Genomic DNA, 15,607 nt, shown 5'->3' on the forward strand with positions numbered 1-15,607 from the left:
GCCATTTTATGCTGCGGCGCCCGGGGAGCAGTTGGGGGTTCGGTGCCTTGCTCAAGGGCACCTCAGTCGTGGTATTGAGGGTGGAGAGAGCGCTGGACATTCACTCCACCCACCTACAATCCCTGCCGGCCCGAGACTCGAACCCGCAACCTTTGGATTACAAGTCCGACTCTCTAACCATTAGGCTACGACTTCCCCATTCCCCATATAAATTAGAGGATAGAGTGTCAGTAATGTATAAAAATATGGTTAAACACTCAATTTTCAGTTAAAGGCATTTCATTATTGAATTCAGAGATCTCATTGTCTAGCTCAGTTTAGTTTAAATAGTATCTGTGAAATCAAATTGACAATAATCGCTAGAAATTAAGAGTCCCCAACTGAGCAAACCAGAGGCGACAGCAGCAAGGAACCAAAACTCCCTCTGTGACAGAATGGAGAAAAAACCTTGGGAGAAACCAGGCTCAGTCGGGGGGCCAGTTCTCCTCTGACCAGTATATTATTGTTTATTTATTGTTTAATTATTGTTTTAATTAGAATTTTAATTGTATACATGTATTATATTTCTGTTTTTATATTGCTGCAATTTCTAACAATAATAGTATTAAGTAGTTAGGTATTTTATTATATTTTTAGTTATTTTCTTTTATTTTTATTTTTATTGTATTTTTAGTCAAGGTCTTCACTGGGGATATGTCCCTGGGGCTCACCCAGGTGTCTGGCCTCCGCCGACTATCAGGGCCACAGACATCATCTCCTGGCGCCGATCCACGATCCGATCCAGACACGGACTGAGAAACAGAATAAGAAAGAAACAGACAAATATTAGCGTAGATGCCATTCTTCTTACGGTGTAACGAGTACATTGTGTGTTATGAGGAGTGTTCCCGGTTCTGGTTGATCTAATTAATGCAGCCTAACAATCCTTTAACGGATTTGAATAATAGAAGTGTATTGGTGTGTTATGTGTAAGCCAGGTTAAAGAAATGTGTCTGTAAGTAAATGAAATTTTGGAAAGGGGGTTGCCCATTCATTTTGACCAGTTGCCCTTCAGGACAGGAATTTGTGCAATTCTGCTCAATTGGGACGATGCCATTAAAAACCTGTCATAAGTTATCACAACAATTTTGAATCATTATTTGTACAGCAAATATGGGCCAAAATATTGTTGGGTTTGGACTGTAGTGATTAATTGGCCTATAACCTGTGAAGATTAAAAATAGTTGTCATTGTAGTAAAATCACAGAAAATTTGGAAACATACATGGTAGTTGTGTCATGTAATTGCCCACGTGAATTATTGATTATTACACCCATTGATTATCACTTGCGGCTATATTCATGAATCTTGTTTTATAATGGCTTGGTACAAGAATGATCAACTTTTGGGCATGTGTTTTTTTAAATAACCTCATCTCTACAATGGTATTAAAGATCCTTAACCTTTTGATGACATTTATGTTCCTCTATATAAATAAATATTAAATATTATGTAACAAAAAGCAGCAGTATTAAACATTCTGTATTCAACCCACCTCCACCCACCTGTCTTACGTTTATCTGCCCTTCCAGGCTCTGTGTAAAATAACACGCCAATCTGCGGGGGCCTTTCAGAGTGTGATTGACAAGGTGGGATTACCCAGCATCCTCAGTTGTCTGGTGTCAGGCATCAGCCGTGTCCAGCAACACATGCTCACTATGTTTGCTGCCATGTTGGCATCAGGAGCACATTCCCACAGACTGGTACATGACAGGGTATGTACAGTTACATGCAAACGCACACATACACATGAAAAAAAAAAAAAAAAAAAAAAAAAATATATATATATATATATATATATATATATATATATTAGGGCCGGGACTCGATTAAAAAAATTAATCTAATTAATTAGAGGCTTTGTAATTAATTAATCGAAATTAATCGCATTTTAATCGCATATAAATATTTGACCTGAGAACAGTGAGAAGTAAGTTTTTTTATATGGATTTTTACATTTCCCATCCACAGGGCCAACCAAAGCGGTCTCATCAGCTTCTTTGTCCATGTTCACTGTGGTTTGTTTTTGGCTGTTTCTCAATATGCGTTCTTCAGCGATCTTGCGTCCTTGTGTTCTCGTTCTACGTCATCATTAACCGTCGAAGTTCAGTTCCAATTCTCAAGAACGCAAGTATAGAGGATGCATGAAAGTGCCCGGATATGTTCTTGAAACTGAGGATGCATCGTGTGCAGACTTGAGAGAATCCAGCCGTTAGAAATCCCAGAAAACGCTGTGGGTGGCCGGTGTACGGAAGCCTGTAAGCTTTAAAGCCGCTCTCACAAATACTTAACGGCTCTTCAAGTTGAAAGTAAACATTTATCGTTTTGTTTTGGTTAATTTTAATGAAGTTATAAGACCCGGAGAAAGTCTGCATTTTTATTGGCATATTAAAATGAATCTTAACAGTAAAACATATAACGCTGTAAAATAAAACAATACAATTATATGAAAGTAATATCTATAATAGTATGAAAAGTTATGACATTTTGTAATATTTATTGTTCATTGGCCGTTTCTTATGCTGAGAAGCATAACACTATGAGTTAACCGCTGATTTAAATAGAAGAACAGATTAAATAAAGATGATGGACATCCTCAACATCTTCCTGTCAATCAGAATAAGCATGAGTCTGTTGGTGAACCTCTTTGGTGGTTCAGGCACAGCTGTCACAACACACGGGAGCGGCGAGCATCAGATCCAGCGCACTGATCGCCAGACCCCCGTCACTTTGCGGTCAGTTAGGCAGGAATGCAGTACATCTCAGTTCTCATAAGTGTGCGTTCTGTGTTCTCGCGTCCTTCCGAGTTCGTTCTTCCAAGGAAGCCTGGCAAGACCGGTCTCCACGAGAACGCAAGTCCGTTCTGAACGCTAGTAGGTGCTCCAGTATAATCGGTCCGCCGAAACGCATCCAGTGAGAAACGTTCCGCGGTGCAAAAATAAGTGCGATTAAAATGCGTTAAAAAAATTTAACGCGTTATTTTTGTGTAATTAATTAATCTAAATTAACGCGCTAAAGTCCCGGCCCTAATATATATATATATATATATATATATATATGAATGAATGAATGAATGAATGAATGAAGAGTTTGGTTCCTAAACTGCATTTAAAAAAAAAAAATTGAGTTTTCACCAAAATCAGTATTGTATCTGGTCGGTATTGAAAAGTCTATTTTTAATTTTATGAAAAATGCGATATTTGTTGTGTTTCCGTATTTTCCGACCTCTTGAGGGATGACCCATGTGATACGCGTAGATCAGAGTTTTTTTTTTTTTGGTTACTACACAGGGCTCGCAAAATTTCAAAGTCCCTGGTAGCCGGGCAGGTACTCTTCAGATTTTGGTAGCCCGAAAATTTATTTAACTAGCCCAAATAAAATAAAGACCATAAATGTCAATCAAAAACATTTTCAATGCACAAATATCAACGAATATCAAAGAGTTTTATTTTACTATTTACAAGGTATTTGCAGAATTTTTAAAAATCTATTTAAGGCAATTTGAAAAATTATTTCTTATACCATTTAACGTATTTAAAAACCTTAAAAACTCTTCAGTTTAGTTGTATCAAATTTAAGGACCCGTGGGAGCAATGTTCCCTCTAATTGTTTTTCTTGCTGAGCAAAACTTCTCTCTATTGGGTGGATATTTCGGGCACCTGAGCAAAAGCATTCTTTATACCAGACCTGTACAGCACGCACACAAAAAAGTGTGTAACTTTTAACTTTAATATGCTATTTATATTTGATTTGACCCTTGATGTAACTAAATGATGTAAATTTTAGGTTACCTGAGAAAACAGTTTTACTGAACAATACACTGCAGTTCAAAAGTTTGGATCAATAAAGTTTTTTAAAGAAGTTTCTTATGCTCATCAAGGCTGTATCTATTTGATAAAAAAATACTGAATATTATTTCACAAAATAATATTGTGAAATATTATTGCAATTTAAAATAAATGTTTTCTATTTTAATATACTTTAAAATTTAATTAATTCCTGTGAAGCAAAGCAGTATTTTCAGAGTCACATGATCCTTTAGAAGTCATTCTAATATGCTGATTTTTAACCAATGTTGGAAACAGTTGTACTGCTTATTTATATATTATTTATACTGTATTTTTTGGGACCTGTGACATTTTTTTAAAAATAAAAAGTTAAAAAGAACAGTGTTTAGTCAAAATAGAGATAAACTATTCAGAAGTTTGGGGTCAGAAAAAAAAATATTTATATTTTAAAGATACTTTAAAAACGTCTAAAGAAAGTTAAATAAACTTTATTCAGCAAGGATGTGTTAAATGGATAAAATAGTAAAGACTTATATTGTTAGAAAATATTTATATTTTGAATAAATGCTGTTCTTTTAAACTTTTTATTAATCAAAGAATCAAAGAAAAAATTAACACAGGTTCCGAATAAATATGAAGCAGCACAACAGTTTCAACACTGATAATAAATCAGCATATTAGGATGATTTCTGAAGGATCATGGGACACTGAAGACTGGAGTAATGATGCTGAAAATTCAGCTTTGATCACAGGAATAAATACTATTTTAAAGTATACGTATTAAAATAGGAAACCAATATTAGAAATTACAATAATATTTCACTATATCACTGTTTTTTCTGTATTTTTTAAATGAATACATATTTAAACTGATAGAATAGAAAAGAAAACAAACTGAAGCAAAACTTAAGATGAGGTCTGTAAGTTAAATATAAAAGAAAGTGAACATATGAATTCTTCTATAGCTGTCTAAACATCATGATGAAGTACAGTTTGTACAATACTCTTGTGTGTGACTGAACATGTTTCAGAGTTTTGTTACCGTTCTTTGCCCATCCTCCGCTATTTCCAGCACTTAATCAAGCCACTCTTCTTTAATACATGAGGACGTTTTATTTCGCATGTCATTGCGTTTGTGTTGTCTCTCGTGTTAAGTGCACCGCAACCATTGAAGTATTCACTTTCTACAGCGACTCATTTGGAGCATATCGTTCTTTCTATGAAACCTGTAAACCGCATTAACCGGTTCTAACTCGTGACATCAGCTCTATAGCGGTTTGCCCGAGCATTGCTATTCTTTCCTTTTTACTGCGGCATTCAATCAAATGGCTTCCCAACTCATTTTTGTGTGCGCGAGGCACATTATTTCTTCTGCGCAGCCGCTGTGGAAGAAGAGCGCGGTCGCGCTCAGCTTAGAGGGAACATTGCGTGAGAGCCCTGTATTTAAGGTAGCCCGTCGGGCAGGGCAGTGATACATTTTGGTAGCCCGACTGGAAAACACAATATAAGCGATTTTGCGAGCCCTGCTACAGGATGATTGAAATTGTGCGAATGGCCTTGAGCTATTACCTAAATAAACTACGAAAAGATTGTTTTCTAAAACATCATGGACGGAATAATCCTGAGAGCGCTGCACAAGCTCGTGGCGCCATCTGCAGGACAGTTCAAAGCGTTCAAATTATTCAAAGCGCCATAATCAGAATCAGCGCTGAAACATGTTATTCGACCTGGTGATTTTTTATGAATGGCGGTGAGAATTTGAAATTGCTAGTGCTGTCATAAAACTCCCAACTAGGGATGCACGATATGAATAAGTTTAACCGATAACCGATAATTAAGTCCTTCTCATGGCCGATACCGATAAGATCATATTTTTATATTATAATTTTCATATCATCTGCAGTTTGTGCACCCAGGAGAATACAAAATCTAAGATTCACTGATTAAACTGATATTTTAGTAGCTCTGGCCTAACTATAGCAAACATCAGTCCCGACTCTTCAAATGGTTTTTATTTTTTGTGTAAGGCACCACAATACTTTGTAACAGAAATGGTTTAACAGAATTATGACAGAACTATGGTTTATCTGCAATTAACAACTCATTAACAACAAATTTATATTCAAATATTTCATGCATAAAGAAATGCATGGCTGTGTCCGAAATCGCATACTACTTGTGTAGGTACTACATTTGAATTCAAACGTACTTCTCGACCATTAAAAAAAGTACGTTCTATATAGTATGAATGAGGGTAGTATGAATGGAATTCGGACGTACTACATCCGCCATGTTCATGTTGTCACGTGTCATGCGTCGTCACAACAGCGCGAAAATTGAAAGAGCCCACTCTACTGCGCGAACATCAGCAATGTTACTCGTAATTATTACCACTTTCATCTGCGTTTTAACTTGATTTCTTCTTCAAGTTGCCTTCGTCGACAGCTTATAAAATATTTATCAAATAACGTAAGTATAATCACCAATTTAGCTAACAAATTTTACCTCAGAATAAAAAGACACATCTATGAACACCGTGACAAAGGCTGATTTGGAGCAACGAAATAAAGTAATTTATTGTTATGAATGAATACATATAAAAATACACAGGACAATGAATAAACTTGAATGAATGAATGCATACACATACATATATACATGTAGAGAGAGAGAGAGAAAGAGAATGAAAACAAATAATATATACATAGCCTAAATAAATATTATAAATAGATACAATATATACATAATATATACAAAATAAATAGATAATATATACATATTCTAAAAAAAACTATATACACATTTACAGACTGTGAGCCCTACCACCTACTGCCACCTGAATGCTGCTGTGTTGATTCTTCGATTATATTTCGAAGATGGATCTGACCTTCGTCCCAACCTCCGGCTTTCACGACAGTCCATCATGTCCCTCATCACTGCTTTGAAGTCAGATTCTGACCATGGATGGGAGACAGATATTGAGGTGCTGGTGTTTCTGTACTGGCTGGCCCATGCAGCATCATATCGGGTAGTGTCACTGGCCTTTGACATCCCAAAGTCCACGGTGCACGACATCGTGCACAGAATCAGCAGGGCAGTCATCTGTATTTTGAGGAGAGTGATCGCTTTACTGACCCCGGATGACCTGGAGGAAGTGGGGGCAGGTTTTGCCCCGCTGGCTGGGTCTCAAGCTTTCTGCATGGTAGCTGGTGCAATAGACGGATGCCACATCCGGATCGAACCACCAGCAAGTGACGCTCCATGCTACTTTAACAGGAAGCTGTTCCATTCAGTCCAGCTGTAGGCCATCACCGACCACAAGGGGAAGTTCATCGACATCTTTGTCGGGTATCCCGGGTCTGTGCATGATGCCAGGGTGCTGAAGAACAGCCCCCTTTACACTGGCCGCCTGTATCCACCTGCAGGAAAATGCATCCTTGGAGATGGTGGGTATCCCTGTTTGAGTGCACCATCTGCCTTATCACACCATACAGAGAGCCTGTACAGAATCCTGCTTCAACGCCAAGCATGCTCGTGCACGTAACATTGTTGAGAGAGTCTTTGAGATGCTGAAGACACGCTGGCGCTCCATCTTTTTCAAGGCCCTGGAAGTGAGCCCTGTCTTTGTGCCAGATATTGTTTCATGCTGTGCAATGCTCCATAACCTCTGCCTTCAGAACGGGGACATTGTTGATCCAGAGGTTGTGGAGGATCCTGCCGATGACCCACCTGAACCCCAAAACACAGAAGCCAGCACAGGAGAGGATGTGCGAGACAATCTGGCTGCAGCTGTGTCCACACCAGACAACTGTGTGCCTGCTCTTCAACAGCATGATTACCTGTAAGACAATTTAACAGGTTAAGACTCTGCAAATCAGTTCTTGTTCTCAGATTGCCATTGTTTAAGCTTGTTAGCTCGTTAATATGTAAATAGTTAGTTAGGGTGTTGCGATGCGAAAAAGTGCAGTGCCAGCTAGAGAGAGGTGGAAGTGCATAGCATCTGTGTGCACCCCTCTTGCTTACTGCTCACTGCCACTGGCAGCCGTGTGATGATAAAAGCAGTTTTACGGGTTTCTGCAGATTTTATGAAGGTAAATTTAAGAATTTGTTTTTAGAAAGTTTAACAAATAATCTGAAGGGAATACAGCTCATCAATATGTTCTCTAAATGTAAATTTACATGGAGCAGACATAAATTTACATAAACTAAGCAGACACTTAAAAGTTTACAACCCTTCAAAAAGATAAAAAATAAATAGATAATAATAATAATAATAATAATAATTTTCATACCCCAGTGACAGATATTGTTCTTGTTTTAAGCATAAACAAGACAATTTCTTCATTTTGCATCCAAGACAGAATACCACCTCCAAGATGCTGCTGTAACCTCACCACCTTCGGTGCTGACACCAGTCTGTGAACATTCAAGATCCTACAAAATTTAAAAGCAAAATAGCAAGACAGTCAATTATAACATGAAAAAACAATAGCATGATCAAATCATGAAAGAATTCAAATTTTGGGGTGAATTTTTTTTTTTTAAAATCTATCTTTATATTTTTGTTTTAGATTTTCCCGTTTGTTTTACTTGAGGAGCAGAATTTTTGCCCTCAAGCTTCTGTTCTGTCACAAAATCTCTGTCACAATAAATGCACAAATCAAGCAAAAAAAGAATTCAGTAAGACCTTTGCTTTTGCTTTAAGTGTTATTACGTACTACATTCAGTGTCAACAGCACCTGAATAAAATTACATTTTACATGATTTGTTTACTTACTCAAAAGCTTTGATGGCAGCATTACGCTTTCCAGTGAAGAGGGCTTCATTAGCGACTCTCCACTGGATCAGCAGCCGAGTGTGTTCTTCAATCCCTGTAAGGTCAGAACAGTAAACATTAATCATGATCAATCTATTAATGCTACACTGACAAACTGAGGCATACTTATTAACAGTGGCTTGCTATGTAGCCAACAAAATATATACTAACTTAACTATAAACACTAGAAAAAGAGGGAAAAAGTCGTAATTCTGTTGAATTTTCTAATTTCATTAAACTGCTAAAAAATGAACGTCTCCGTTAAAAAAGCAGATGTACAGCATTGACATTAGCTCGAACTGCTCGTTAGCTTGATGTGCTCCGTAATGATAAAAAAAAAAACCTTTTACAGCCGATTCACGAAGTAATCTCATTGATTTACAACGTTTAAACTTTAATAAATCAGCCGTTTACTTTGATTATTTTAAACAAGTGCAATTTAACCACAATAAACAACGTTTGTCCCTGAGGTACTTACACTTCAAAAACAGCCGCGTAGCCGCCTTCCGCTATTTTTTTAATATGACGCCTCCTCTCGCATGGCCTCATGGGATAGTAAAGTGTCCATCGTATGCCTACTACAGCATTCGGGCGGAAGCAGTAGGTTATCCGGGTAATTCTCACCTACTGTTTTTCGAATACTATGAATTCGGACATACTACTCGTCTCGCATACTGTTTTTTGCATACTATATAGTAGGGAAGTATGCGATTTCGGACGCAGCCCATCTATTCAACGTTTTTAGTGCACGTGGATGAGAAAGTTATATAGTCTTTAAGCAGTGTTGGGGATAAGGCTTTACAAAAGTAATGCATTACAGTAACGTATTACGTTTTGCTGTAACGCAGTAGTGTAAGGCATTACTAATCAATTTTCAGTAATATTTTACTCTGTACATGTTCAGTAACGCTTGCATTACAACACACTTTTAGCCCCCAATTATTATTATTATTTTAAATTTAATTTAAAGTGGGGCTCCTACTTTATGTCCCTAGGGCCGGGCTTCAGGCCAATTTTAATGTCATAGTTCAGACGCGGGCCGGGCCTCGGGCCTGTTTTAGGCTTCTCCTTATCTTTATATTTTAGACATCCATCAATTATTGATGAAAAAAATTGCAGCGCTGGTGGAAACAACATGAGTCCGTGCCGTGACTGTCAAGAGCGACTCAACGGTGTTTAGTGTCCCGCAGCAGCAGCGAGCCGTCAGCACAGATGCGTCAAATACACACAATAAAGAAAAAGCCCCAGCAAAAGTAATTACCATGAATGTGTCCGCGGGAAATAGTGAGGAGTCACCATCTCCTGGTTAGACGCGCCTTTAGAGAGAAGCGAATCTTCACGGATAACGATTGTATTAAATAGTTTTTGTTTTTGTTTTTATTTATTTTAAGTAGCAATTTAAAGCTTTCTTTAGATATATTTATCATGTCTGTAAGGCATGTATTTCAGTTCATTTTTGTGAACGAACGACAGTCGCGCATCACAGATCAGATTTAATTTTATCACATGAGGAGAGAGAGTCGAGCTGACTGACAAGAGTGAGGTGAAAAAGACAAGACGATGGCAGAAGAGTTTCAAAACTAAATGTAAAATTTTTAAACATTAGTTTCTCATTTAGCCTATTTGGTTCCACAGTATTTGCTGATTTTTACTGTGATATTTTTCCCATTATTTTACATCAAGGTGTATGCAGTCCGTGCCTCAAAACTTTCCATCTCACTAATAAACGTTCTACGTTTTATAATTATTTGTTCTTCAGTCTTTACTGATTTTCAGTTTTGTATAGGCCTACCATGCATATTTAAAATTTGTAAGTTATCTGTTATTTTATATTAGGCATATAGCATGGTGCATTTTTATTTGTTTTGTTAATAAAAGTTAGCTATATGTTCTATGTTGTAATTGACGCCGAATTGCCACAAATTTAAAAGTGAAAATAAAACGCGCACAGAGCTTACAAGCTATTTAAAACCGAAGGAAAGCGAGGAAAATAATAATAATTTTATTGTTGGTGATCCACTGAGGTGATACCGGTAAGGTGTTGACACACGTCGATTAACCATTGGGAAAATTTCCTCACTGTCACAACCCTACTCGATGCCTTTTTTCCTCCTTTCGGAATCCTTGCTGAACACGCGCTGGAAATAGCAATGGCATTGTCCTCCTCTGCCACCGAGAAAACCTTCCAGACCGCCGAAGACATGTTCGCAAATGATGACGCAATGAGCACAACACATGCTGAGAGTCACTGCAGTTTAAAGCTGCAATCACTTGCACTCAGAAAGAAGATGAATCTCAGATAAATCAGACTGATTGATTTACCAGCAAGCATACTTTATCGGATCTAGTTATCGGATTTAAATTATTTATCGGAGAAATAAAAATGACGTAATTTTCTCTCACATCGGTCGATAATTTATCGGTCCGATATATATCGTGCATCCCTACTCCCAACGGTTTTGATGTAATTATATAATAGGCTGTATTCTGATGCGCTACATGTCTGCTTTTACAGTACAGTTTTTAGTTTCAATTCACTGTTTGTGCTAGCTGTGCTGCGATTGAGCTGCTTTAATTTGCATTTAGGAACGCAACATTCGTCATTTAGAAACGTTTATAAATCTGTTGTTTTTAAAGAGAAGTTTCAGTGTCACATGATCCTTCAGAAATCATTCTAATATACTGATCTGCTGCTCAAGAAATATTTCTCATTATTATCAATGTTAAAAACAGTTTTGCTGCTTAATATTTTTGTGGAAACAACGATACGACTCAAACATTTGTATAAGATTTAAAAAAGAGAGAGAAATTATTAATTTTATTTATGCATGAAAGTGATAAAGTGAGTGAAGACATTTAAAATGATTTCTATTTGATAAATGCATTAACAAATTTAATATATTTGATAAATGCTGTTTATTAAACTTTATATTTATCAAAATTCTGAAAAATAGTGTATCACCATTTTCACAAAATATGAAGCAGCAACATTGTTTTCAACATTGATAATAATCAGAAATGTTTCTTGAGAGTCAAATAAATTGTAATGATTTCTATAAGATCATGTGACTGAAAACTGGTAATGATGAAGAAATTTCTGCTTTGCATCACAGGAATAACATTACATTTTATAATATATTAAAATTGAAAAGTTTTTTTATAAATTCGTAATAATATTTCACTAAATTGCTGTTGTTGTTTTTTTTTTACTTTATTTTAATCAAATAAATTCAGCCTTGATGAGCAGAAGATATTAATTTCAGAATTATTCATTGTACTGTAATAATAATAACAATTCTATATACTATATACTTTACAATAATATATTATTACTTTATTATAATATATTATTATATTGTTATCATGATTATTAAGTGCTGCTTTTAATTTTTGCGGGACAATAGTATGTATTCTTACAGTATAATATATATATTTTTATTGTGCTAATGTGTGTGTATATATATATATATATATATATATATATATATATATATATATATATATATATATATATATAATTTTTTTTTTTTTTTTAATAAGTGTTGGGGGTGTGGCTTGTGGGTGTGACTTGGGACGTGGTCAGATTTTCCTTCTTTTTTTGTCTCTAGCTGATCACATGCCTGATATACACAGTCCCCTCCATAAGTATTGGAACAGTAAAGACAAAATTGCTCTGTTGGCTGTGGAGTCAAGACATTTGCAAATATGATTAAAAGATGAATATGAGACAAAACTACAGAATGTCACATTTTATTATTAGCTGTTTCAACACATACATGTTTTACCAAATAAAAAGAACAGCACTTTTAGAGTTCATCCCACTCATTGATGTGAGCATAAGTATAGAGACAGTTGCATAAGGCAGATATAAAAGATTAAAAGCTATTATTTAGTTGCAGATCCCTTGCACACAATCACAGCAGTGAGTTTGTGACCCATAGACATCACCAGACTCTTGGTCTCATCCTTTGAAATACTTTCCCCAGCCTTTAATGCAGCCAATTCCAATAGTTGTTTGTTTTGGGGAGTTTCTGCCTTTACTCTGCTCTTCAGCTGGTGAAATTCATGTTCAATCAGAATTAAATCTGGAGATTGACTTGGGCAATCTAAGACTTTCCATTTCTTTGCCCTTACAAATTCCTTGACTGAACCGGCAGGGTGTTTTGGGTCATTGTCCTGATGCAATATGAAGCACTTCCCAATGAATCTGGTGGCATCTTCTTGAATATTGGTAGGCAAGATGGTTTTGTACCCTTCCAAATTCATTCTGCTACTGTCATCATACATTAAGTGATCAGTAAAGTTGAGAGGGCCTGTTCCAGAGGCAGCCATGCATACCTATGCCATGACACCACCTCCACCATGCTTTACAGATGAGGCTGTATGCTTGGGATCATTTGCAGTTCCCTTTTTTTTCGCCACATTTTTGCGTTCCGATCACTTATATAAAGGTTCATCTTTCTCTCATCGGTCCATAAACACAGTTCCAAAACTCTTCTGGCTCTCTTCTGTGCTTTTTTGCAAACTCTAATCTTGCCTTTCTATTTCTGGTGCTGATCAGAGGTTTGCATCTTGCTGTGTAGCATCTATGTGTCAAAGTCTCCTGAGGACAGTAGATTGTCTGAGCATCACCCCAGCTTTCTGGAAGTTGCTGGTGATTTTACAGACACGTCTTTTAGGGTTCATTTTCACAGCTTTTATGATTTGTCTGTCATCAACTACTGTTGTTTTCTCAGCCGATCAGGACGTTGTTGGTTGCTGGTGTTGCTGGTGGTTTTCAAACTCTTGATTTCTCCATGCCCATTGTTTTTGCTATAGCTCTAATTGACTTCCTCTTTTCTTTTAGCATCCAAATTGCATGCTTTTCTCTCAAAGTCAGCTCCCTCATCTTCATCCTGGTTTGTGTGTGTCATCATCGAATGCAAGATTCAGAATACAGAAGTAATGGATATAACTGATACAACACATTCCCTGCTTTTAATATCTGAAGAATTAATGCAACAGGACACAGCTGATCACTTAGAAAGACCTGTGAGGCAACTGTTTCAATACTTATGCTCACATCAGATAGAGGGATGAAACTGTAAAAGTGCTGAACTTCTTAGCTGGTAAAACATCTATGTGTTGAATCACCCAATAATAAAATGTGACATTCTGTAGTTTTGTCTCATATTCATCTTTGAATCATATTTGTAAATATGTTGACTCCACAGCCAACAGAGCAATTGTGTCTTTACTGTTCCAATACTTTTGGAGGGCACTGTATACATGCCTACATGCATGCATACGTACGTACACACACAGTGTCTTACAGAAGTTAGTACACCCTCACATTTTTGTAAATATTTTATTATACCTTTTCATGTGACAACACTGAGGAAATGACACTTTGCTACAATGTAAAGTAGTGAGTGTACAGCTTGTATAACAGTGTAAATGTACTGTCCCTCAAAATAACTCGACACACATTTTTGTGCAGATTAACATCTTGGAAGGGAGAGCTGGTTATGTAGTCTTAATGGGTCACGTTTAAGTCACTATTTCATATTAATTCGGTTGTCTGACAACAGACACAGTAAAATACAACAATGAAAACAGTTTTATTGAGAATTTGGCTGCATCAAATTACAGTATGTGGGCACAGAGAGGCAAACAAATGTAATAATAAATCTACATTTGTTCATGTTCAGAAGAAGTGAGCTGCCCTGTCCTGCAAATAATGTAAACAGGCTTGTGTAAGTAAATTGCTCAGTGCAAACTAAGACAGAGAAGTAATGGGAACCTGTTATTTCTATGTTATTTTTTCATGTGTCTAATAGACATGAACAAGAAAAACATTTATGACCTTTGAAACATGTCTAGTCTTCATGCTCTATGTTGAGTATGGTTTCACTAATAATAAACATACATTTGCATAAAGCATCCATATTTGTTCATGCCCATGTTGATTAGAGTTTTAAAAACTTAAAGTATTCATTTAAAGTACATTTAGAACAGATAAAAATGTGTGATTTAACTCATGACAATCGTGCGCTATTAATCGCTATTAAATATTTTATTCGATTGACAGCCCTAATATATCCCATTTTTGCCTGTTGCCTAAATTATGGACAGGTTTCTTCTTAGTGGATTATTTAAAAATCCAGTCCATATACTATGTTAATTAAAATCATGTCCATTTTCTTATGGTGGAATTTGATTATCCAAATATAGTTGCATTTTTTAATCTCAAGAAATAAACCTAAGAAGGAAACATCTACAGTATATAAACATTTTCAAATGGATTACATATGCACAAGTATATTTATATTTGTAATCAGGATCCCAGTGTCCAGACCAAACATTCCCCAAAATATTTTTTGTAAGTTTTCTAAAGTATAGCAGGTTTTCTCATGTAAACCAAGTGTGTACAGTCTTAATAAATAATTCTATAGTTTATCAGTCTTGGCAATGTTTAGGATGAGGTTTGGGGATTTGACGTGGCTGCATAATTCATAGTTATCAGAAATATATAAACATGTTTTTATATATTTAAATATTAATAAAGTGGTGGTGTGAACGAAACGCACCTTAATGATTGACGTGTTTATTTTCTCTCATGTTAATTTTTTTTTGCATTCAGAAAACATTCACACTCTTTCCTTTCACTTTTAATGAGAATGTTAAAAATAGTTGAAGCATATCAGTAGGGAAACAGGAAAGGACACGTATGCTGTGTTGCCTAAAATTCAGTTGCACACAGCAATTCTAGCATGTGAAGGCCTAGGTGAGATTTCTTTGAGTTAAGTTTGGAGCAGGGGAGCATCCGTGCAATTGCCCTGAGAACATGGTGTTTTGTACTTCCTGTTCAAAGAAACCCAAAGGACACAGCTCAGATTTTACACACCTTGTTGCATTCCGAGTGCGTTTATGACAGCACTTACTCTTGCACTGCTCTCTACCACTCTCTGTTTTTCTGTTGCTG

The 15,607-nt window shown here is 36.3% G+C and overlaps 1 protein-coding gene across 1 annotated transcript in view; it reads left to right on the plus strand.

The window, feature by feature from the left end:
• LOC306887908 (serine/threonine-protein kinase ULK4-like) overlaps positions 1-15,607 on the plus strand; it is a gene marked incomplete at its 5' end in the record, with an annotated part of 228,790 nt that overhangs the window by 53,868 nt on the left and 159,315 nt on the right. Inside the window, 1 exon segment of the mRNA XM_079445936.1 lies at positions 1,572-1,754. Coding sequence (XP_079302062.1) covers positions 1,572-1,754 — 183 coding nt within the window.

Source organism: Barbus barbus (assembly GCF_936440315.1).
Source record: "Barbus barbus genome assembly, chromosome: 21".
Taxonomy (NCBI): domain Eukaryota; kingdom Metazoa; phylum Chordata; class Actinopteri; order Cypriniformes; family Cyprinidae; genus Barbus; species Barbus barbus.